We start from the raw sequence: 26,127 nt of genomic DNA, 5'->3' as shown, positions 1-26,127 counted from the left end.
ACCCAAAACGAACGCCTATGACCGGTACTATAAATTCGTAATAGATTGAATCGATTTATCTCTAGAAGATAAATACGCGTACCAATTTTCTTTTTTCTAAATAGAAGCGTTCTGGAGGTATTTAAGAAAAACTAATTATAAGACGCCATCTTCAAATAGCTCTAGCTCCATCAGAAAGGAAGCATTTTCGGACTATGTGAACTGGGTTAAATTGTCTTAAAATTATCTGGGGAATCTCCTGTTTTCGTTTGTCGGTAGACTTTTTGGAACGGAGTAACCTAGTTGAGTCCCAGAGTTTATAATCCGTATTTATAATAGCCGAGTTGAGTCCCGAAGATGGGTAAATTGAGCCCCGTGTCTACCTGTGGCTTAGTCGGTGTACGTAATGATTTCTAGGAATTAGAAAACAATAATTTATTTTAGAGCATATAATTTTATTACAAAAATGTATACCTACAATATTTACAAAAAGCAATATAAGCTACTTCTACTTACATGCTAATTCATTTATTTAACTATTCTAAATTTTTCACCTACACTTTTGTGGTAATCAAATTCTGATATTAATCTATTATTTAATTTTAAAATTTGTTCATCTACAAATTTTTTTGATGTAAGGGTTTGTGCAGAATAATTTTTTTTTACTTTTTTTGTACACTTCTAATATTTTAACATACGTTTCACTTTGAAAGTCTATTAAAACTGTTAAAAATTGAAAAATATGAGGATGAGCAAAATAAAATGACGAGTTAAACCTGGAATGAAAACTATCACATGCGTTCGTCGTCCTTTGTAAACTGCTTGACATCTCCGCCCATATTTCTGGCGGAAACTTAGCCGATTCTGAGACATAATTATCGACCAGATAGTCCGCAAATTCTACTATTCTATGATTTTGTGGCTGTATTGATGATAAAGCTTCAACAAAGCAATCTCCTACATCTTCTGGGTTGAAAAATGGCATTCCAAAGCAGTATGTTAAATATTTTCCTACATCACTCTCTTTGTCTTTGTATAAGGATGTTAAATCTAGTGCCTGAATTTTGCGCCACCTGAAAAAAGAAAAAAACATCATTAGAATTACAACAGTATGACATATGGAAAATAAGTAAAAAACACCGGAAAACAAAAAGCGTATATACACATCATCATCATCAAAAATACAATTCAAATACTCGTATGTTAAATATGACTACTTATCAGGACCAGGAAAATTACAACAACGTGCATATGGGAAATCAGTAAAAAACACCAAAAACCAAAAAGTTTACATACACATCATCATCATCATCATCAAAAAAAAAAGATTCAAATATGTCAAATATGACTACTTATCAGGACCAGGAAAATTACAACAGCGTGGCATATGGGAAATCAGTACAAAAAAAACCAAAAAACAAAAAGCACACATACACATCATCATCATTCAAAAAAGGATTCAAACATGACTACTTACCAGGATTGTCCTAAATGGAATCGGCAGCCCTTCAATGAAACATTAGTCCAAACTTCAGTGACACTTTGCTGAATTGCTTCTTCAAAATCTGCAAATACCGTTCTTAAAGCGAGTTTTTTATTGCATTTCTCAACTTGTTCTGTTTAAGTGCCAGTGTATATGTATGTTTTTGTTTATTTGGCAATAAGAAGAAAACCAAAGGTATATCTTCTTTTAGACCATGGATGGAGAACATTTGCTTAAAAAACCTTGGGCAATATTCAAAAGTTCCATCTATATAAATGGTGTCCAAATCTGCTAAAAATTCTAAATTGCTGCTACAGGAAAACATAATAATTTGGTTTTCTATGTCGTTCACCATTAGAAAATCCTCGTTTTTGTTGGTTTTCACTGGAAATGTTTTTAATATATCATGAATTTCCTCCATACTTTTTGGTAATTTAGACAGAAGAGATCGTCGGGCGTTATACATATTTTTTCGAACCAATGCCACGTCTTTGGTAGTCAAGGTACTAATATCTCCATTTCGTAATTCCTTTTGCAAAATTTTCGTAGGTCTTTCACCGATGTCTTCTACGGCCTTTCGTTTTAAGGAGTTACTTAACATTTGACAGTTAAGTGCATCTTCGTTTAATTCGCTATGGTTGTGTTCATCCCGAATTTCCGTCACTACGTTGTCACCTTGGGTTTTTAAAAATGCTTTACATTTTTCTCTCGTCTGCGCACAACACATCCAACGCTTGTCGTTATTCTTTAAAGATTTGTGAAAACGATATTTGAAGCCATTTAACATAGTCAATTGTTTTTCTTTTTCACTAAAAATAATTTTGACTGAACTCATTTTGGCAATCAACTTAACACCGTATCGTATACAGATAGATCGCACCATACTAAATATTTTGTAGGATATTGCTTTTTTATATTTGATTACCATAAATGCATAACCAATAAAATCATTTCATTCCTCTATTGTTATTCCAGGTAATAACAATATTTCTAAATATGCTTAAGTACAAATTAGAAAGTACTTACAAATTAGAAAGCTATTAAAAGGTAATTAGAAGGATTACAATGCCCGGGACTCAATTCGACCATCTAAATATTTTGACCCTTCTTAATTCAGGTATATGGGACTCAATTTACCTATGCCCTTCTGGAAACCCTGTATAAACAAAGGTTTAATTTTATAAAACAGGTATGGTATGTTAAACAGTAAATGGTTAAGTTCAATTAGTTACTACTATAAACAGCCCGGATTAACCGATAATAGTATAAAAGGCCCGGTTTCAGGTAATATTTATTTTAGGCTTTATTATGGGAGTACCGTCTAGTCAGTGTTAATTGCAAAAGACCAACTCTGTCTACCTCGGTGACTTATCGCTCCGCGTGGGTCTTAACAATGGGCCAGACCAGATAAATTTAATAATATTTACGACCGCACTAATTGAACTCAAACCATTTACTGTTGAACAAACCATAGATCCATCGTTAATGGAATTTCTCAATTCTGACAATAGCATCACGCTCAGCTGAATATTAATGATTCTCTTAGATAGTTGGCCAGACTTTACTTGCGTTACTTCTTGAGTTATCTGATGTATCAACTGTCATTTTATAACGCGTTATACGTGGAGTTACGAGATAACTTTGTAGTTATGTAAGGATTTGTAAGGTTTAGGTTCATCTTTTGCGTTCTTTTTAGAAATAATGTTGTTCTGAAGCTATTTTCTTGTGGCATTTTTTATAATTAACTCCGTTTTGATGGGAAATAAGCCACAATTTTACTAAAAAAAACGATTTTATTAACGTTTCGACGTCCAAATCGGACGCCGTTGTCAAAATACAAAAAATATTAATGAATTAAACAAAAATGCTGCTTAATAAATCATTCTTCTAATAATTTATTTAATCTGACTCATTTATATCGGCAATTCAGACATATATTATATTATACATTTTAAAGTAGAAGACTTTAAAATGATATTTTTTCTCAATATTGATATTTCATGTAATCGAATGAACTATATTTCAGTAAAGTCGTCCCAGGAACGCAACTCATAAATATTGGCAATATCATTTTAAAGTCTTCTACTTTAAAATGTATAATATATCGCACCCTCAGTGCAAGACTGCAGTAACTCAAAATTTTATGAAAATGAAGTAATCATGGAATTCGATTGTAAACATGCATATCTATCCCCTGTAAAACTTTAGTAAGTTTCAAATGCTTAATGGGCTAAATATTACAACAACAACAGTTTAACTATTTTGCGTTTTTGAACAAAAGTTCCGTGCAAAACTGTTGTAACTCTAATGTAACAGAGTTACAACAGTTTTGCACGGAACACTGCAACAAGCAATGAAAAAAGTAAGATATTTGTTATTTTAATATCTATATCTGTGGTGTTTAATTTTAATATACAGCGCGTCTACGTAATCCATTAACGGCTGAGACAATAAACAAAGATTTTCGATACCAATCTATTCATGTAAATTTTATGTCCTTTGTGTGATATTATATTTATGTTCCATAAGATGTGTGCGATGTCGTTTGACCATTTATTTGTAAGATTGGATTAAAACCACATAAATTAAGACTAATTATTTACGACCAAAAAGTATTTTTTCTCATGAAAGGAAAAACAGTTATCTTAAAACTTGTGTATTGACAATACTGAGAGGTCAAAAATATCTATTCTCAGAAAACTTGCCAAAGAACAGCCAAAAATTCAAATGGCCAAAAAGAAAGATTTGGTATACTTATGCCATTCGGGTATGATACCAGAAGCCCACCATAGTTTTTATAAAAATATTTTGGCACAAGATGATGTACGAGAAGAGGACAACAACTACGGTAAAACCTGTCAGCAACGGCCACTAAAAATGAAAGAACTATTGGCCGATATAGAAAGGTGGCCGGTATTGCCAGTTTTTGTAGTCAAGATATACATAATTGGATTGGGGAATTTTTAAACTGGCCGTTATTACAGGTGGCCGATGTTGGCAGGTGGCCGGTAACACAGGTTTTACTGTAAAAGTAAATGTGTCTACACTTTTTACAATTTTCTCCGTGCAATACTGTTGTAACTTTGAAATTCTAATACTAAATGTGTAGTGATGTAACAATTTTTTCCGTGCAAAAGTGTTGTAACTTTGAAATTCCTAATTTTTTTGCATTAATATTATTTTATTTAAATTTCTATTTTTGGTTAATGTAATATAGGCTGAAATGCATGCAAAATCATAATTAAATGTTAATTTTTCTTAAAACTTGTGTCTTATTTCACCGATATTAGCACGAAAATAAACAAAATCGTCTTCGAAATGCCGCCTCTAAAGTGGATAGGCGCAAAATTTCGGCTTCAATGCTTTTTAAATGCCATTCATTTTTTTCAAATCCTGAGAAAACTAATTTGAAAAATTTAAACGCAGAATGAAAGATTACATTATTACCGGGGACCGAAAGTACCTGAAAACTTCTATAATGTTTATTTTAATAAGTTACAGGGGTGACAAAAAAAAAGAAAATTGTGTGAAAATTACGTGTGATTTTTAATTTCAAACATCTGATTAAAAAAAACTTTTTGTTTATTCTAAGGGACTTTCGGCCCTCGGTAATAATGTAATCTTTAATTCTGCGTTTAAATTTTTCAAAAATATTTATTGGTTTTCTCAGGATTCGAAAAAAAATGAATGCATCTAAAAAGCATTGGAGCCGAAATGTTGCGCATACGCCCTTAAATATTATTGAAACTTAACTTTTATTTTTATTAAATAAAACACAAAATGAACCAAAACTTTTTGAGCAAATGAACAAATGAACAAAAAACAACATTTACAAAAATTTCAATTTTACCCTTCTGACTTTAATTTTGGCAAACTCATCAATCAGATTGGTGTAGTCATAGTCTAAAGTAGCAGCTACTGAGAACTCTATTGAAATGAGTGCTACATTTTTTAGTTTTGTTTGTCTTATGGATCTTCGTAAAAAGATTTTATTAATTTTTAATTTTGAAAAACTTCTTTCCCCACTAGCTACCGAGACAGGGAGTGTTAATTAAATTCTTAGTGATACAACTACATTTAGGTATAAACGTTATTTTGGCACAAGTACATAGTTCATAACTTCCAAAGATTTCATGGAGTATGGTATCATTTGGCATACATATATCATGAAATTCTTCTAGAAGATCATTTGAATCTATATCCGATTCTTTTTCTTTTTCTATTGAAAGTATTGAATGAAGATTCATACAACATTTTTCTAGTGTTCCCTCAATTTAAAACTATAATAAAATCTATCAAACATTTAAATTTTTATGAGTTTCTAGAAGCAAAAATCGATCAATCAAAGCATTAAGACGATGTCTAAAATATAGATGAAAAAATTAATTTCAAATTTATCTTCCACTGTTTCCAAACTTTTCGTAATCAACTTAAATCAAGATATCAACTTAAATCAAGATATGAACTTATATCAAGATTTTCTGCAATTTCATTTGCAGTAATTTTCATTTGGTCATAGCCAGATTGTCTGCAACTTTTCATTTTTTCGCTTAGACAAAACATGGCTGTAAAAACAAATCCATAAAAAATAAAAACCTTATTTTGTAAAAGCTATATGTATTTAAAATCCCTAAAAAGGGCTGTATCACTTGTCACCTAAACTCTGCCACCAAACAGTTGTCAACTAAACTCTGCCTTTTCCAACCAATATGGTTGATGTCATGTGATGCCAGGGGTTAATCTGGAAATATTTTAAACATCTTTCAAAATCAGATAATATAATGTAACCCCAACTGTTTAAAATCAATTTAAGGGTTTTTACCCGTACATTTTTGGTGGCTTAAAGCATCTAAACCTGTGATAACACTGATGATGGAATATTGATTCCGAAAACGTTTTGTGATACAGCCCTTTTTAGGGATTTTAAATACATATATCTTTTACAAAACTAGGTTTTTATTTTTTGTGATTTATGGTATACAGCCAGTACAGAAATTTTTTCCTTGTGATATTTATAAATCCAATACCGAAATAACAAAGTCTGCATCCAGGGATTTTATTGTCCTATTTAACCTACTTTTATGGTGTATGTTGTGGTACATCATTCTCTTTCTCGCTCCAACCTGTACTATTTCTACATAAGGTTCTCGTTGTTAGACAAAACAATACTTACTTCCTTTTTAACTTCTGGGAAATAACTCACTCCGTATCGGTGAGATAAGACGGAATTTACGTTAAAAGTTATCAAGACAGTTATCTGTCAGTTATTTTAACATAACGCAAAACGTTCAAAATAACTTTGGTGATACATCACAAGGCTGAATGCCTTCTTTGTGGAAGCATTTCCGGTAGGTTTTAGTTTCGGAGGGGGTTCAAAAAATAAAACGACTAAAACTAAATAAAATAACCTTTATTTATATTCATAATAAAAATTTGAAAGATGTTAATATCTTAACTTTTCGGGGGGGGGGGGGGGTTTGAATGCCCAAAACCCCCCTGGCTACGCCCGTGATTTCCGGTGACGTCGACGTGAGGTCATTTGTAACGTGAAAGTTTAAATTTAGATTTTTTTGGCATATTTCAAATGCCTAATATTTGCTGCTAAAACTCAAAATCGAAATTTCGTGTTTCGTTTGAAGATAGGTTCTAACAACGGAAATTCCATAGCGACCGGTCAATGGAAGCGATAAATTTTATTGATCTCATAAGAATCGTAAAAAATGGCAAAAATCGCGCAACATTTATTTATTTAACAGCTTTATAGACAAGGACTTCATTTGCAGCAAAATGCAAAAATTGCATACAAAAGCTGCATTCTTTTTTAGGGTAGAAGGGGGTTTTAGGAGGAAACCCGAGGGTAGGAGTGGCAAACTTTTTTGCATCTTTTTTGGAATCCAAAAATTGACATTCTTAGCATCTGCTTGTTCTCGTGATTTTTAGAGATTCTGTGGCATTTTCATCTCTGACGATTGTACTTATTTATTTTTAACTCTTTATAAAGGCAACCACTATGCGAACCAGTGGCGTAGCTGAAGATTGGGGGGCCTCCCCGCCACAATTTTTGTGGGCCCCGTATTATAAACATAACGACAACTAATAACAGTATAATTACTAAAATATGTAGGTATACGATATCAATATAATATCGATATTTTTATCGAATATTGTTTTGAAGCTATTTCCTTGTGGCATTTTTACAATCAACTATTTTTAATGGGAAACAAGCCACAATTTTACCAAAAATGATTTTATTAACGTTTCGAAGCCCAACTCGGGTTTCGTTGTCAAAATACAAACTACTACTAAAATAAACTGCTTCTTTGATTTTTCTCTTTTTACTATCTGATTCTTTCAGGACTATACTTGAATCTCTCCACTGAACTCTATGTTCATTATCCCATGTGTGTTGACATATTTGAGATCTATCAAATTTTTAATATAAGACTGATGTTCACTTATTCTAACGTTTAATGGTCTTGATGTTTCACCTAAATAAAATTGTTCGCATTCACAAGGTATTTTATAAATGCAATTCTTTTTTCTTTCTTGTTCATTGTTAGGTTTAGTTTTAGATAGAATAGATCTCAATGTGTTTGTTGTTTTGAATGTTGTTGAAATGTTGAATGTATTTCCTATTGTTTTAAGTTTCTCGGATAGTCCTTTTATATATGGTATTGATATTTTCCTCGTATTATTTCTTGTGAATGTTGTAGGATCCCGTTCTAAGTTATTCTGTTCCATTCGATACAATCTTGACAATTCCTTATTTATAAACGATAAAGGATAATCATTTTTTAATAAAACAGATGTTAACAATTGTTTTTCTTCTAAAAATGAATTTTCGTTAGAACAAGTAATTTTGGCTCTATCATATAAGGATTTAATGATTCCCTTTTTAACGTTGATGTTGTGATTTGATTTGTAATTGAGATATCTGTTGGTATGTGTTGGTTTTCTATATACTTGAGTCTCATATCCAGTATCCTTCTTTGAGACTAAAACATCGAGGAAAGGCAAAGTGTTATTGTATTTCTTTTCCATTGTAAATTTTATTGTCTCTTCTTGATCGTTTATAATATTCAGGAATGTATCCAACAATTCTGATCTATGAGGCCATATTGAAAACACATCATCTAAATATCTCCACCATACTGTGGGTTTTAAATTTTGTTTAGAAATGATATTAGTTTCTAAATCCTCCATAAATATATCAGCATAATGGAGATAATAATGGAGATAAAGAAGAGCCCATTGCTAGACCAAAATTTTGTTTATAGAATTCATTATTTAGTTGAAAATAGGTATTATTAGTACATAATGTCAATATTTTTATATTTTTTATTTTTGTTATTATTTTTGGTAAAATTGTGGCTTGTTTCCCATTAAAAATAGTTGATTTTATCGAATATCGTAAAACTCTAACTGAAATTGATGGTGTGCATTTTAAGAAATATTTTCTTCTATTAGTTGTATTTTTGTTACAGTACGAAATCCTTTTTTGTGTCGAAGATGCAAAAGACCCAGCAATAGATGTAGTTAACGCATTATTAAAAAAATACCCCAACGTTCAAGCTGAAGTTTTCATTGGCGGCTCAAATGTTGGTGTCAATCCAAAAATTAATAACATGAACCAAGCATACGAAGCGTCTAGTTATGATTTAATTCTCATATCGGATAGTGGTATAAGAAGTAAGTCTATTTTGTAGTCTTGATGGTCAGAACTTAAGGTATTATAATAATCTACTGTTAAACCCGAATACGTTATTGTTAAAGGTCTACAGGGTGATTGATTAGTGGGGTAAACCTCAATAGATCCGCTATAGTAGTAGATAGCAATAAAAGCTAATAACAAAAATTGTACCCAACTTTGAGCTTCACATTACAAAATTAATTAGAATGCTACAGGGTATTCGATAACACAGTGGCAGACCAAACTTTTGTTTTTTTAAATAGAACATCCTATATTTTATTTTATATTCGAAATCTTTTTAACTTCTCCATCACAAAAAATAAAGGTTTGTTATGTTATATAGGGTATTTACAAAGTTATAACCAATTTTATATGAAAATCGGTAACAAGTTTAACTCCCTGTATTAATAAAAATAAGCACAATAGCAATGGTTTTTTAATGCCATATTTTTTTTATTTATTGTCAAAATTTTAAAAAATTATTGACATTGTTAATTTTCTTTATATCAAATACAGGGTGAGTCAAAACGCAAGTACATTATTTTCTCAGTAATTTTAAATGGAACACCCTGTATTTTATATCACTATTGAAAAGTACCATTACCGTACTTTAATTTTTAGATAACATTCCCTATATCCAAATTTATCAGTTTTCGAGATATTTTCTTTTTTCAGAGGAAATTCTTTTAGGTGTCTGAATTTTTCAAAAATTTTAAGTAAGCCAAGACCTAATTGACAATTGACGATTACTGATTATCAATCCGGTAATCAATGTATAGTGTAAGAATCATAGGTTGAACCTCTCAAAAGTCCGGTTTTATTTTTTTCTGGTATATCAAGGGGTGCTTATTATGAGACTAACTTTTTCTTGAAAAATTTCTCCCCGGAACCCCCCTTTTCATCCCTTTAAAGGGGGTAATTTGTGGCTTTTGCGAAACGTAGCCCTTCCTGTACGTTTTGTAAAAAATTTACTTAATAGTAAAATGAAGAGGACTATATTTCCTACTATTTTTTTTCCGACAGCATATGTCTATCACCCACCGTTTAGCGGGGCTGTCGCCCCAAAGTCGACAAATTTTTAAAAAAGATGTTTTTAAAATATTTTTTTCCCTAACTGTAATGAAAATTAAGAGGAAACTCTGGGGAGATTAATCACAAATAAGTGGCTGATTTTTTGGTATAGGTTTGATTTAAGGGTAGTTGCCCATTTTTTAATTACAGGGTGTTACATTTAAAAAAAAACCCCTTTTTATACCATCTGAACCGCGTATGCTAGAGTAATAAAACTTTCAGCGATTATCCATGTCCTAGTGTTATTTACAAATTTGTATAATGCACCCCCATATTTTCCCCGGAACCACCCCAAAAAAAGGAGAATTAATAAAGAAAATAATCAAAAATTGATTTTGCGCCACCACTGTGGCTTTAGGGTGCAGAGAAAATAAAATATGCATAGGTCATAATGTGTAGCAGACAGTGTGTTCTTTTATTTTCCATAAGTATGTTATCCATAAAATGTATAGGTGATGAAAAAAAAAACATACTGAAGCCCGCCAAAGCATTTCTGAGGTTTACGGCGCCACTGTGCCGTAACGGTTGCTTATACGAAAAAAATGCATAGGACCTTATTTGTAGAGAAAATAGTCGTCTTTTAATTCTGTATAAGTTTTGTTTAAAAAAAATGCATAGGTAATGAGAAAATCGTCAAAACATGCTCTCCAAGGGATAGGGGTAGTCTCTGCAGTTTATTTTCAATGATGAGGAGCAGTTTCCGCTGAGATGTTGCAATAATCATATATATTTATGAAAAACCCTATTGATGGAGCATATGTCCATATGGGTCAAAAAGCAAAAAAAAATTTTTTTTCAACCCCCCTTAGCTGAGGAATCTCCGGTTTTCGTTTGTCAAGAGAGTATCTGGAGACTCTGGACAGTATCTGGTTTAAAAGTAAAAACCGACATGTTTCGGGATTTTTCCTTGAAGTCGCCGGCTTACGAAATACCTAATTTATTACAAATATTTGTATTATACTGTATATTAGTCATGCACTTATTCATAAAAGTATAAGTGCGTGACTCAACAAACTGATTAGTCTAAAATCTCTGCATTTGGTGGGCCTGCTTTTCTTTGGTAATGTTGTGACAATGTAATTGTAACAGTGACTCCAACCAATCATCTGGTATTTTTCTTTCGTTGTAAATTTTGTTAAGAAAGTGGTTAAGTAGGTAATGTTTTCCTCGTCCAAAAGTTTAAGTAGCTTAGCCTCAGTAGGCTTAGGTAGAATACGAATATCATATTGTCAGCTCGATATCTCGAACCATATTCGATATAACCGATCTCAAAATCGAAAATTGTCGCAATAAAAAGTGTATCATTCATTTTGAATACCCATTTATATATGCTAAATAGTGATATTACTATACAGGGTGTTTCGTTAAGAATTGTCCATATAGTAACTGGAAAAACCTTAGCACAAAATAAGAAGATTTAACCTAAAACACTTAAATAAAATATTCCTCATTACCGAGATACAGAGTGTTTTATTACAAATATTCTAAAATGATTTAGCCCATTGTTTTAACACCTTCCAATGTTTTTTGTTCAAACTTGACAAACAGTTTACACATAGGATACTTTAACTAGTGTTAAAAGATAGTTTTCTGCTGTTACCAGAGGCGTGCTGTAGGGATATATACTTCCTTTTCGCCCCTTTTTCCCCCTCACAATCTACGCCACTGTCGTAATAATTATTTCAGCATGTTTGATTCTTCGTTGCTCTTCGATTCTTCGTTTAATATCGGAGAGGACCACAAAAAATCAAGTGGTGGATGCTAAAAGATGAGAAGAAAGGTCTATTCAGGGAAAGAATAGTAGAAAAAATATGTTGGAACATGAAAGAAGCCCTAACACAATTTGGAGAAAAATGGCCAATATTATTAGAGAGACGGCTATTGAAATAGTTGGGAAAACGTCAGGAAAGAAGTTTGAGGATAAAGAGACTTGGTGGTGGTCAAATGAAGTACAAGGAAAAATAAAAGAGAAGAGAAAATTATATAAAAAGTGGCAAGAAACCAGATCGGACATAGATCTTCAAAACTATATGGTGAAAAGCAATAGTTTTAAGTACCTAGGATCGGTATTACAGGGTAATGGAGAAATAGATGGAGATGCATGCAGTAGAATTAGGGCTGGATGGATGAAGTGGAAAGTGGTGTGTTGTGTGACAGAAAAATTCCAATGAAGCTGAAGGGAAAATTCTATAAAACAGCCATAAGACCGGCTATGATGCACGGAACTGAATGTTGGGCATTGAAAAAGAAAGAGGAACAACGAATGCATGTGACGGAAATGAGAATGCTTAGATGGATGAGTGGAGTGACAAAGAAGGATAAAATTAGAAATGAGTATATTAGGGGAAGTCTAGGTGTGGCACCAATTGATGCCAAAATGAGAGAGCATAGGTTAAGATGGTTTGGTCATGTTCAACGTCGAGACGTTAATCACCCAATACGAAGAATAGCTGAAGTGCAGATTCCTGGAAGGAGTAGGAGAGGAAGACCAAAGAAGACCTGGGGGGAGGCGATAAGGCAGGACATGTTGGTAAAGGGGATTAACATTGATATGACCCAAGATAGAATTGTGTGGAGACATGCAATTAGGGAAGCCGACCCCGCATAGGGATAAGGCAAAGAGAATGATGATGATGATTCTTCGTTGCGTTTTAAATTTTATTCTCTTGTCTCAATGCGGTAGAGTAAGTAGTTTTCAAGTTATTTGCGTTTAAAGATAATGGATTCAATAAGATTATGTATTTTAATCACATAATCGTATTGAATTTTGTTTAAAATACATAATCTTATTTAATCCATTATGTTTAAACGCAAATAACTTGAAAACTACTTACTTTATCGCATTGAGACAAGAGGGTGATATTTACGTAACATGTAACGAGGAATCAAAAAAACATGCTGAAAGGATTATTACGACAGTGGCGTAGATTGTGAGGGGGAAAAGGGGCGAAAAAGAAGTATATACCCTACAGCAGGCCTCTGAAAACAGCGGAAAACTATCTTTTAACACTAGAAGTGTTTTAGGTTAAATCTTCGTATTTTGTGCTAAGGTTTCTCAAGTTACGATATGGACAATTTTTAATGAAACACCCTGTATAAATATATAGTAATATAGAAATGATGTTTGCTAACCATTATCAGCTTGTTTCTCATGCGAAGATGACTTCAAACTCTGACAGATCGAGTTTTCTAAAAAAACACTAGTTTGTTTTCCAGTTAGTATTGTCACGAAAAATAATTACAATTATACACTATTTATTACATCTACATTCACGACCTCATAAAACTGTCACTGACCAGCACAACATTTATAGTTTCGAGATAGATCATAGGTAGCACAGAGTTCAACCACATTGACGCCAGTTTTCGCAGAATTAGAAAATGTGATTGTATCTGATTTTCGCTTATCACCATTTCCTTGATCAATGTTTTGGTTGGATCATTGTTGGTCATAATGAAGGGAAGACAGTATCAGCACTGCTTTAGACTGTTTATGCGTCATATCTTTTTGGAATGCAAACTGATTCGTCGAAGGCATTAACGAAATTGTCTTCTTCTTTTTCTTTTTGTATAGACATGACTCTGTCTGTTTTTTAATGTGCCTCAAGTAAGTTGTCGTTCCATCGTTTTCGTGGTCTTTCCTCTGATTGTCTTCCTATTGGGGAACCGTCTCTGGTTGTCCTTATTACTCTACTTGTTGCCATTCGGCTTATGTGGTCATTCCATTCTACTCTTCTGTTTCCTACCCAGTTATAAATGTTATCCACCTTGCATCTCCGTCGTATATCTGTAGTTCTGGCTCTGTCCCATAGTCTTAACATCGATTATTCGAAGGATTTTATCTGTCGTATCTGTGTTTGGCTCTCTCAGTTTGACATCAATTGGTGCCACACCTAGACTTCCCCTAATATACTCATTTTTAACTTTATTCTTTTTTGTCACTCCACTCATCCATCTAAGCATTCTCATTTCTCCCACATGCATTAGTTGTTCCTCTTTCTGTTTCACTACCCAACATTCAGTTCCGTACATCATAGAAGGTCTTATAGCTGTTTTATAGAATTTTCCCTTCAACTGGAATTTTTCTGTCACACAACACACCACTCGCTTCCTTTCACTTCATCCATCCAGCCCTAATTCTACTGCATACATCTCCGTCTATTTCTCCATTACTTTGTAATACCGATCCCAGGTACTTAAAACTATTGAAATCAATGGAAAAATTCCAATAGTTGGCTGTATACCATAGTTTAAAAAAAACTCATGCAGAAGTAAAAACTTCAAGTTGTATACTGGTATAAAATGGTTTATTAAAAAACTTCATAAAAAGTCGTGCAAAACGTTTTCGTTCTAATTCAGAACATCTTCAGTGCATTCTGCTGAGTAGTTGAAACTAGCACACCAATTAGAGTGGTAACATCATAATATATGGTTTACATCAGCGGTTCTCAACCTTTTTGAGTGATGTACCACCTACAGTTATTTTTATTATTTTTGGTACCACCTATATTTTTAAATTGTATTATCAATACTTACTAAGTACTACTATTTTAATTTTTTCTGTGTTTTGTGTACCACCGCCAATAATGATATGTACCACCAGTGGTACATGTACCGCAGATTGAGAACCTCTGGTTTACATGATAGATTTAGATAAAATATGGTGAATACCAGTCGATGTTAAAGAATTAAATTAGTACATGCTTAAAGGGCAACATGCTTCCCTGCTCGAAAGACTAGGTACTTGCCAGTTCAATGGGCACAGACCAACTGAACCATAAACTGACCAATAAACCATTTTATACCAGTATACAACTTGAAGTTTTTACTTCTGTATGAGTTTTTTTTAAAACTATTGCTTTTGACAATCATTTCACCATCCAAAAATACCATTTTATTTGTAGTAACTCCATCTTTAAATGAACATTCCAAATACCCTGTTTTTGTTCTACCAAGTTTTAAACCTTTTCCTCCAGAGCTTGTCTCCACTGTTCCAGTTTTGGTTCTAAGTCTCTTTCACTATTTCCTACTAACACGACATCATCAGCATACATTAAGCACCTTATAATGTTACGCTATAGTTTCGCTGTTATCTGGTCCAAAACTAATGAGAATCAATACGGACTAAGCACCGAGCCTTGGTGCAATCCTACTTTCACATGAAATTTATCAGTCTCTCCCACACCTGTCCTAACACTAGTCGTTACTCCCTCATACGTATCTGTCACAATGTTTACATATTCACCAGGGTCTCCTTTCTTATTGAGTGCCCACCACAGAATCTCTCGAGGAACTCTATCATATGCTTTCTCAAGATCAATGAATACCATATTAGCATTTGTTTCTTTACTCCTGTATTTTTCCATCAACTGCCTTATATTGAAAATTGCATCTGTTGGTGATCTGCCCTGCATAAAGCCAAATTGATTATCGGATATTTCGGTCTTTTCACGTATCCGTCTATCAATTACTCTCTTCCATATTTTCATGGTGTGACTAAGCAGTTTTATAGCCCTGTAGTTTGTATATTGTTGTGTATCTCCCTTATTTTTGTAGACAGGTACTAGTATACTGCTTCTCCATTCGTCTGGCATTTGTCCAACTTCCATAATTATATTCAATAAACCTGCTAGCCAACTTGTTCCTGTCTCTCTCAATGCTCTACACTCTACATACTTCCTCAGGAATATCATCTGGTCCGACTACTTTTCCTTTCTTTATTTTTTGAAGCGCTTGAGCCACTTCCTCGTTTGTTATTTTGGTGACCATTTCTGTTACTGTCTCCGTAACTCCACAGGCTGTCTGTCAAATTCTTCATTTAATAAACTATCAAAGTACTTTCTCCATCTCTTTTTGGCATCCTTTTCGTGAACCGAAATAATATTGAAATGATATCGAAATGTTTGTATTAAAATATAATTTTATATGCAAATAATGCAATATTATCATAATAATTATTATTTGAATTATCTATGTTTACACATTAGAATTCCCACAAAATCAAACCCCATGATAAACATCGTAGGTAATTTTGTAATGAAATCATAAAATGTCTGGGAAAACCAGACACCAGCAACCTTACACTACACTACCGTATCAAATATAATTATAAAAAAGTACAAAATACTGATTTTTACACATTCTTACGTGTTAGGTAGAGGTCATTCTGTAATAGTAGACAACCATGCATAAAACCACGTAGTCGGCTAAGTGAGTGTTATCAACGAACCTATTTATGTAAGCTCATTATCATAAATGCAGTTATTTTTGTCTTCCTAATAGACGGAGAGCTGGAGGTCGAAAATCATCGTCATAAGTAATATGGAGTTTGTCCTGTGAAATGCGTCCATTGTATATTGATAATTATAGTTTCGTTCGCGGTAAGGATCCTGGACTAGTCCAGGATTACTTCGCATGCGCACTTTAAAAAAGAGCGTTCGCGGTAACCGAGTTCTGAACTCCTAGTCCAGGATTTTGTCAGATTTTGTCATTCGCGGTAACCGAACTGCGAGTTCGGAACCAGTCCGACCTTCAAATATTACTTTACCATGTCATGTTGTATCTTTGCGTCAAGATATAAGAAATCTGGCCTGGCGTTTGTGGGATGTCCCTACCGATTTAGTATCATAATAACAAACAACAAACCCTCCAGGAGCGGATTCGCTAAAATTAAGGGGAAAGGAACAAATGCAAAATTTTGACGCCTGTCAAAATTTTCAATGTGTTTTAAATGTAATCATTTTTTTCGAATCCTGAGAAAACTAATATGTAAGTATTTTTAAAAAATTTAAACGCAGAATGAAAAATTACTTTATTACCGAGGGCCGAAAGTCCCTTGGAATGAATTAAAAGTTTCTTTTGAATGAGATATTTGAGATTAAAAATCAAACTAAATTTTCTCTTAGTTTTTCACCCCTGTAACTAATTAAAATAAACATTTTAGAAGTTTTCAGAGACTTTCGGCCCTCGGTAATAACGTAACGGCTTAAAGCCGAAAGTTCGTATCCATCCCCTTAACAAAAAAAATTCAAGTCTTCAAGTAGATATAATATTTTAATGGGGTTGGAATAATAAATATAAATTTAAATATCATATCATTATATTTATTACGTATTTATATCTATGTAGTTATAGGTACAGTGGAACCTCGATAAGTCGGATTAATCAGGACCGCGGCCGATCCGGGTTATCGAAAATCCGGGTTAGCCGGAGAATATGGTAAAAATTAATAAAATACGGTACTCTTACAGATAAACTTAATTATAATTGCCAAAAAAATGAAATACTTATGTCCTGTACATCTAAATTACGTACAGTTTTATACATTATTGTTTATGTCTTGGTAAAAAAACTCAGTCAAAGTGAGTTAATACATTGTCTAGAAATTTTAATTTTAATAATTTATTTGCATTGATAGGCAACGAGTCATTTCTGTAAATAATAAAAAGTACGGCCCTAGTAGCTGTTCCAAAACTATTGCCACCCGTCGCAAAGACAATTGAGGGATTAGTAACGTCAACTATTTATTATGATACTAAATCGGTAGGGACATCCCACCAGCGTCAGGTCAAATTTCTTATATCTTGACGAAAAGAATAGCAATGCAGTTTGTTTCTTATGGAGTTACCAGCCGCCTCCTTCACTCTTTTATACCTGTTATCTGTTTTCAAGTTCTTCAATGACATGACACTGTTTGGCTAGATGTTGACTCTTTGCTTCTCGTATTTTACGTCGAATTTATTTTTGTATGCTGTTATAAAGGTTTCGTTGTTTTTCGCTAGTCGCCGTTGTTCCATCAAATCCAATATGTTTTCGTCATCTAAGCCTGCTTTTTTAGCTTTGAGCTGCCTTGTAAATTCCTCACACAGATTTCTTTTACTGTTGTTATGATTTTATTTAAGCCCTAATCGACATTCTCACCGATATTTTCCCAAATTAAATTTTCGTTGAGTTGTCTTTGATAATGATGTTGATGTATCAACGATCGCATCAAATCGGAGGTGAAAACCTTCAGTGACTCCACTAATTTTCCACTTTCACCCCTTATTGCTACTTCCTGTATCCACTAATTTTCCACTTTCACACCCCTTATTGCTACTTCCTGTATCCTCTGAGGTGCCAGCCTGCAAGGGATCACAATTATTATCAATGTACAGCCGGTTCCTAAAAAAACTGATACGACTCTTAGTAAGATTTCATCATGTTGAGCAGTGTATTTGATTGATCTGACATTATATTTATTATGACAGACAAATAATAAAATAAACAAAAACAAACAACTGATTCATGAAAAAACTAATAAGTATTTTAGAAAAATTTAAACGCAGGATGAAAGATTACATTATTACCGAGGGCGGAAAGCCCCTTAGAATAAACAAGCAGTTTCTATTGAATGAAATATTTGAAATTAAATATCACACTTTTTTTTTATTCTCAGCCCTGTAACTTATCAAAATAAATATTATAGAAGTTTTCAGGGACTTTCAGCCCTCGGTAATAATGTAGTCTTTCATTCTGAGTTTAAATTTTTCAAAAATATTTATTAGCTTTCTCAGGATTCGAAAAAAAAATGAATACAATTAAAATACATTGAGAATTTTGACATGCGTCACAATTTTGCATTAACTCAATGTAAAATTCTAAACTGTTGAATTCCAGCTTCCCTAATTATTTGACATCAAAAGACATTAGAAACTATTTGTAGATGATTCAAATCTGTATTGAAAACAACTGTTAAAATTGGTCTACGTAATTAAACATATTCCAAAATTTTGTAAAAATGTAATACATTTCAGTTTTCAGCCCAAACTTAGGCCACACACAATGGAATAATGTTCACATTTTTGAACTGTCAATATTTTTATTTTATCATCTATTGTTTAAAAACAATACAGTTGATAAGATACCCTCAGTTGCGGAGAAAGTATTAATAATAAAGATTAATAATAAAGTCTAATAACCGTGGAACAGAATAAGCTATCTGACAAATTTTAAGATTTGGCAGTGACATTGACAGTATGTAAATATTAAGTATTTATCCTTCAAAATACACTGCTCAATTTTCTACAAAATACGCGTCAAGAGTCGTATCAGTTTTTTTTGGAACCAGGTGTACAATGGACGGCATTTCACAGGACAAAGAACGTATTACTTATGCTTATGACGATGATTTTTGACCTCCAGCTGTTAGTCTATAATGCCTGTAGTTTACACGTAATAGTTTAATTTATGTTAATAGCAGATTAATGAAAGATATTGTGGAACTACAATATTTGGTAATAAAATTGGTTTAAAAATTTGAAAAGTTGTTCTATAAGGCGCGATCTATATAATAGTCCAGTTACTTTGGAAGAAAACATGTTAATACCTCTATATTTTTTATAACCTCTATATTTTGGAATCAGTCTTATTATACCCCCCTCGTGAATTGTTATACTAATATTTTCATAATATTTATTACCAGGTCTCTATCTTCTTACCATATAAAAATAAGTGGTGGATTTTACAAATGTTCAAAATATCTCGATAAAAACTGGCTTATCGAAAAAGTACTAAGAGACAACAAAGTTTTAAAAACATTGTGTTTAACTAATGGTACCACAATTATAAGTTAATTGGAACGTACACAAATAATTGACGGAGGCACAAATTTCACCGTTATTTTTTTTAAGATGTTCCTGCCGTAAGAATGCCACATGTCATTTCAATTTCAATAAAAAATCTCTAATAGTTTTCGATATATTGGGAAAAATCGATTTTAATTTTATAACTTTAAAGGGCTGTAACTTTTTTATGTGCATATTTGTACTAAGGTAGGTAGGTAAGTTAGGTTCAAATAAACTATTTTTGGTCCCAGAATATGTGATTTAATTTAGGACCTGTCTTTTTGTTACACCCTGTATTATTGTACTCAAAGATCTACGTCAATTTTGGGTTTTAATTCATTTTCTTGTCAATCCGATATTCCGTAGAAAGAGTGGTGCAATATTTATACCACGACCTTGTTGTTTTATAGATGCACATAACCTGTTATTACGACTAGAGGCGATTTTAGAAAGTCGATGGAAAATTATTTAATTGCATTAATATCAGAAGTTTTAGATCAATACAAGCTATATTGTGACTACTTACTAAGGCTACGGCTCCACGGGCGAAAAATTGACGCTAGCAGTAGCGGTAAAATTACGGCAGCAGCACAGCTGTAAAATCTTGGCTCCGCGAGAACGACAATTTACAACATGCATAGCGCCGCATCTTGGTTTGTAGTGGTTCCATGCAGGGTCGGCGATAACGGGCCTGCGATGGATGCACTGCAGGCGGGTGCTCCTATTTGAGGGGCTCCAAAATGAGCTTTTTTCTGTATACATGTTAAACAAAATATTGTACTAATTAAAAAAACCGAAGGGCGTCTATGCTAATTTTGCAGACGGGACTTCATATCACCCATTTTCATAGGTCCACTGACATCTTCAAGGAGTTACTTAACATTTGACGATTGAGCACATCTTCGTTTAATTCACAATGATTGTGGTCATCCATAATTTCCGTCACTACGTTGTCCCCGTGGGTTTTTAAAATTGCTTTACATTTTTCTTTCGTCTGCGCACAAAAAATTCAACGCTTGTCATCATGCCGTCATTTTTTAAAGATTTGTGAAAACGATATTTGAAGCCATTTATCACAATCAATTGTTTACCTTTTTCACTAAGAACAACTTTCACAGAATTCATTTTGGCAATCAACTCAAACATTATCGTATACAGATAGATCGAGCTCTATAATGTTACCCTTCCTTATTAACTTATTTATTTTTAGCATATAGGCAAAACGCTCGGACGGGTCGAATTTTAAAATAATCATAGTATATTATAGCATCAATGTTTCGAACTTTACGCGATACATTTTGAGGTGACAGGCATAAATTTGATTTTTTTAACTGAGAAAGTACATCATGTGACACCTCATTTAAAAGCTTTTGAACTACTGATTACAAAACTGTATAATACTTTAATCCTTTTTGAAAGCGTAGGTGCAATATTTCGATCGAATTCTTTTTAAATGCATTCATTTTTTTCCAATCCTGAGAAGACTAATAAGTATTTTTGAAAAATTTAAACGCAGAATTAAATATTACAGTATTATCGAGGGTCAAAAGCCCCTGAGAACGTCTATAATGTTTATTTTAATAAGTCACAGGGGTAAAAAAAAGAGAAAATATAGTCTGATTTTTCATTTCAAATATATCATTCAAATGAAACTTCTTAGTTATTCTAAGGACTTTCAGCCCTCCGTATTAATGTAATCTTTCATTCTGTGTTTAAATTTTTCAAAAATACTTATTGGTTCTCAAGATTTGAAAAAAATTAATGCGTTTAAAAAGACTTAGATCAAAATTTTGCGCCTACGCTCTCAAATAGGATTAAAGTATTATCCATTTTTGTAATCAGTATTTCAAAAGCTTTTAAATAAGGTGTCACATGATGTACTTTCCAATTAAGGGGGGGGGGGTATGGTTTGAAATATAATTTTTATTCGAAGCTATGGTACAATTATTTTATTTTTAAATTAAATAAACATATTTAGTACAATTCTAAGAACATTTAGAAAAAAATGCAATCCAAAATATTAAAAAGTAAGCCATTGGTGACAAATTTTGACAGGCAGCTCACAAAAAAATGGATTTTGCGGTGGACATCAGAACTCGTCACTAGATCATACGAAACAAAAAATTCAAAAAGATTTAATTAGACTATGAGTTTCACGAGATCACAATCGAGTTTTTTTTATTTATAATGATTTTTGAATTTTTGGCATCACTCAGAAATCAAAAAATGAAATTTCTGGTAAACATTTTGTGAAAATCAACAGATTTACTATTGTTGAACAAAAAATAAGCAAAAAAAGAAAAATATCTCGACGTTGTTACCTCATGAAATGTCTCAAAAAATATGTGCAAAATATCAGGTAGATCGGCCGAGTAGTTTTTCAGTTACAATGTCCACCGCATTTGAAAAATCAGTTTTGAGAAAAATGCGTTTAAAGTTTTGACAACTGCATCTTCATCTTCTTATTTGTCTGCCAAATCGTAAAGTGCTGCACATTGAAATATGTTTTTTGAATCGAGGAGTAATCTACAAAAGAGAAGGCGAACAGTTGTTTAACGTTTCTCACTACGCTCAGGCGTGCTGGCGCGAAGTCGCGGCAAAGCGAGTCGAAGGTGGGGATATTCAACACGCTCTATCTCTGCTAATTTTACTCTGATTATTTTGAAATTTTCAGAGAGTATTCTTGAAAGTATGCACTTTTATTTGAAATAATAAAAAAAATTAAATATTTCAAACCATACCCCCCCCTTAAAAAAATCAAAGTTATGCTTGTCACCTGAAGAGGGATCGCGTAAAGTTCGAAACATTGATGCTATAATATATTATGATTATTTTAAAACTCGACCTGTCCCAGCGTTTTGCTTATGTGCTAAAAATAAATAAGTTAATAAGGGGGGTAACACTTATTCCAGCGCACTGTATGTATTACATTTTATATTTGATTATCATAAATGCATAACTAATAAAATACTTACAAATTAAAAGCTATTTAAAGGTAATTAGAAGGATTACGATGCCCGGGATTCAATTCGACCATCAAAATATTTTGACCCTTCTTAATTTAGATATATTTATGGGACTCAATTTACTTCCGCCCCTGTAAATTACTGTAAAAATAGGTCTGGACCTATCCATCTGCGACATGACCTTGACGACGCGCCTTTTCCCGATCTTGAGCGACAATGTACAGCTTCGTGGAGCCGCCCAGTATTATCGCTGTTGGTTTCATTCATCACTCTTCATTTTACTGCTACTGATAGCGTCAATTTCTCGCCCGTGGAGCCGTAGCCTAACGATTCAAGAAAAGAAAAACAATCTTTTTTTAAAACTATTTCCGGAGAGGAAATCGAAAAGTTAAATTTTTAGTTAAAAATGCAAGTGTCGTTACAATCAATTGTGGCTTAATTCGATATAAACACAATATTTAAAAATAATAGTCTAAGATACGATATAAGGTCGATTTGCACCGATCTGTTTATTGGATAAAAATTATTGGATATGTAATTTAGCATGTTAACAATTACAAAAAACAAGGGTTGCCCGATCTAATCTTGTTCTAACTATAATTAATTAATAATTAAAAAATTACATTTTTTTTTATAAATAAAAAAAAATTCGACTCAGGCAGATATTATTTCAGATTTTTTAATTTTATCTTTTAGGGAAAATAGGTCTTTTGTAATTTTTCTCTAAAGTTGATCGTTTTCTAGTTATAAACAATTTAAAACTGAAAAAAGTACGAAAGATGACGATTTTCAAGGCTCAAAAACATACGAATAAAATATCATTTTTGAAATTACGAAGTACCTAAATTCCAGTTCAAACCTTATTCTATCAGTTCTTGATAAGTCTTTTGGACTTATTCATTCTGAAACATTGTTTTTTAGTTGTTAATGCCCATAAGAAACCTTCCTCATTAACAATTAAAAAAATATGTTTTAGAATAGGTTTGTTCGTAGAACGATCAGCAACCGTTGCCAACCGTCAGACGCATGCGCGTTCGTAATCTACGAACTCATAACTGTTAACTGCGCAGCGCTAACTGTTAACTGCGCATGCGTCTGATGATTGGCAACGGTTGCTGATCGTTTGGATCGTACTACGAACAAACCTATTAAAACATGGCTAAAATTCTTATCGAGACCTGATAGAAAAAGGTTTGACCTTGAATTTACATAATATGTACTTGATTACAAAAATGATATGTTTTACTTGTGTTTTTGAGCCTTTAAAATTGTCATCTTTCGTTCTTTTTTCAGTTTTAAATTGTTTATAACTCGAAAACGGTCAACTTTAGAGAAAAATTACAAAAAATCTTTTTTTAGAATGACCCAAAAAATCTGAAATAATATCTGCCCGAGTTGAATTTTTTTTAAATTCATAAAAAAATTGTCATTTTTTAATTATTAATTAATTATATTTAGAACGGACGGGGTCGAGTTCGCTCCCAATGGTAAGAATTTTACCTGAACTAAAAAAGGTAGAGTCCGAATTGGCTCCCATAGACAAAATTTATTTTACCTAAACATGTCGAAAATATCACCCAGCGTTGTCACTTCTTTCAAATTTTCTCTTTTTGTTAGAAACAGGTACCTTCCTAGAAATATCTATGGGAAAGGAGGAAGACCTAACCCTTCGGTCCTAACTTAACTTTCGGGTATTAGAGTGTAGAGCGCAAACCGGCCGATTTCAGGTAAGAGCGCAAAACGGTCGAGCGCATACCGGCCTACACCGATAATTTGTGTTAAAATTGCCACATATGCCAATGTTGAACTAAAACAAACTCTAAAAGTATTTGTCTAAAAGTATAATTTTCCTATAAAAAGTCTATATCACTATGTAAATTTCCTAAGAAGTATAAATATTACACGATTTGGCAACAATGTCTAATGTTTCCGCGATTATATGAGAGCCTACCCGCATTCATGCGGGAGCCAATTCGTACCCTTCTAAAATATACCTGAACGAAGCGGAGCGAACTCGACTTCACCCGTTAGAACAAGATTAGATCGGGCTACCCTTGATTTTTGTAATTGTTAACATGTTAAATTACATATCCAATAATTTTTATCCATTAAACAGATCGGTACAAATCGAACTTATATCGGATCCTCTACTAAAAAAGAAAGTTATTATTACTAGTAAGCACCATACACCGCCATAACAATTCACTGTCAATAACACAAATTAACAGTTACGTTTATAAGGGTACCAATATAATCGATCCTATTCACATGAAATTAAACAATGAAGATACGTCAGTACAAGAAAAAGATACATTCTATCAACAACTGCAAGAGATACTGAAAAATAGGCAATCAGTGAGAAATATTAATAATTGATGAGCGATCTGAACGCAAGAACGGGAAGAAGACGAAATAATCCAGTGCCCTTAAAGATTTGTCGGACAATATTACCAGTTAATTGTAAATATTTTTCCTGCAGAAATCAGCTGTGAGGGTATAAATTGTATGACCCTTTATGATGCGTACGCCCCCCCACCGGGGACCCACTATGGAGTCATGGTTTTTTATTGCAGGATTGATAAAAATACCTACAATTTACTGGTAATATTTTCCGACAAATTTTTAATGCTACTCCAGTTGTCGGACGGACCAAAGTTTAGAAACCTCTATAATTACTAAACGCAATAAAAATTCGGACAAATTTTCGGACAACAAAATTTGATTCATGGATTTAAACCAACCCTTTAAGTTTTCTCGTCAGCGTTCTGACACTTACATTAACTTGTCTTGTGATCAAAACTCATTCTTGAGATTGGGAGCTAAGTGTGCGATTTCGCAAAGATTGAAGTTTTAAGTATTGATCATCTCTTGGCGTTTTACATCGTTTTCGTCCTTGATCAGGTCGCCAGGTTTCGTTTGTATTCTCCAGTCTCATTGTATCGCTTTGCTATACGAGCAACAGTCGATTGATATATACGCAGAAACCTTATTGGCTAAAAAAGCTAAAGTAACAGTTTTAACACACACTAACTCCCTTAAATGTGGCATATGCAATATCAGACATAAAAAAGTTAGTAAAAAGTAGAAAATCTAGTATACATTAAGTTCTGACCATCTGATGTCGATATATAATTCGTTTCGATATGTAACATTGATATTTTAGTGAAAGAAGATACTTTACTTGATATGGTAGAACATCTGACTGAAAAAACTGGCATTGTACACCAGATGCCTTTCACATCTGATTTTAGACCTGGATTTGCAGCCACCTTAGAAAAGGTACTTTGCACGATTTTGCTAAGACTCATAGGTACTAACACGTTTTGTTTCGTA

The 26,127-nt window shown here is 32.9% G+C and overlaps 1 protein-coding gene across 1 annotated transcript in view; it reads left to right on the top strand.

Moving 5' to 3' along the window:
• The window catches only part of LOC114333918 (ceramide glucosyltransferase-B), a 330,856-nt gene that overhangs the window by 28,807 nt on the left and 275,922 nt on the right, over window positions 1-26,127 (top strand). Inside the window, exons 3-4 of the mRNA XM_050641309.1 lie at window positions 8,947-9,151; window positions 25,958-26,073. Coding sequence (XP_050497266.1) covers window positions 8,947-9,151; window positions 25,958-26,073 — 321 coding nt within the window. The remainder of the gene's footprint in view (window positions 1-8,946; window positions 9,152-25,957; window positions 26,074-26,127) is intronic.

This window comes from Diabrotica virgifera, chromosome 10 (assembly GCF_917563875.1).
Source record: "Diabrotica virgifera virgifera chromosome 10, PGI_DIABVI_V3a".
Lineage (NCBI taxonomy): Eukaryota > Metazoa > Arthropoda > Insecta > Coleoptera > Chrysomelidae > Diabrotica > Diabrotica virgifera.
Note: the sequence above shows the minus strand (reverse complement) of the source record. Positions and strands in the feature narration are given on the sequence as shown.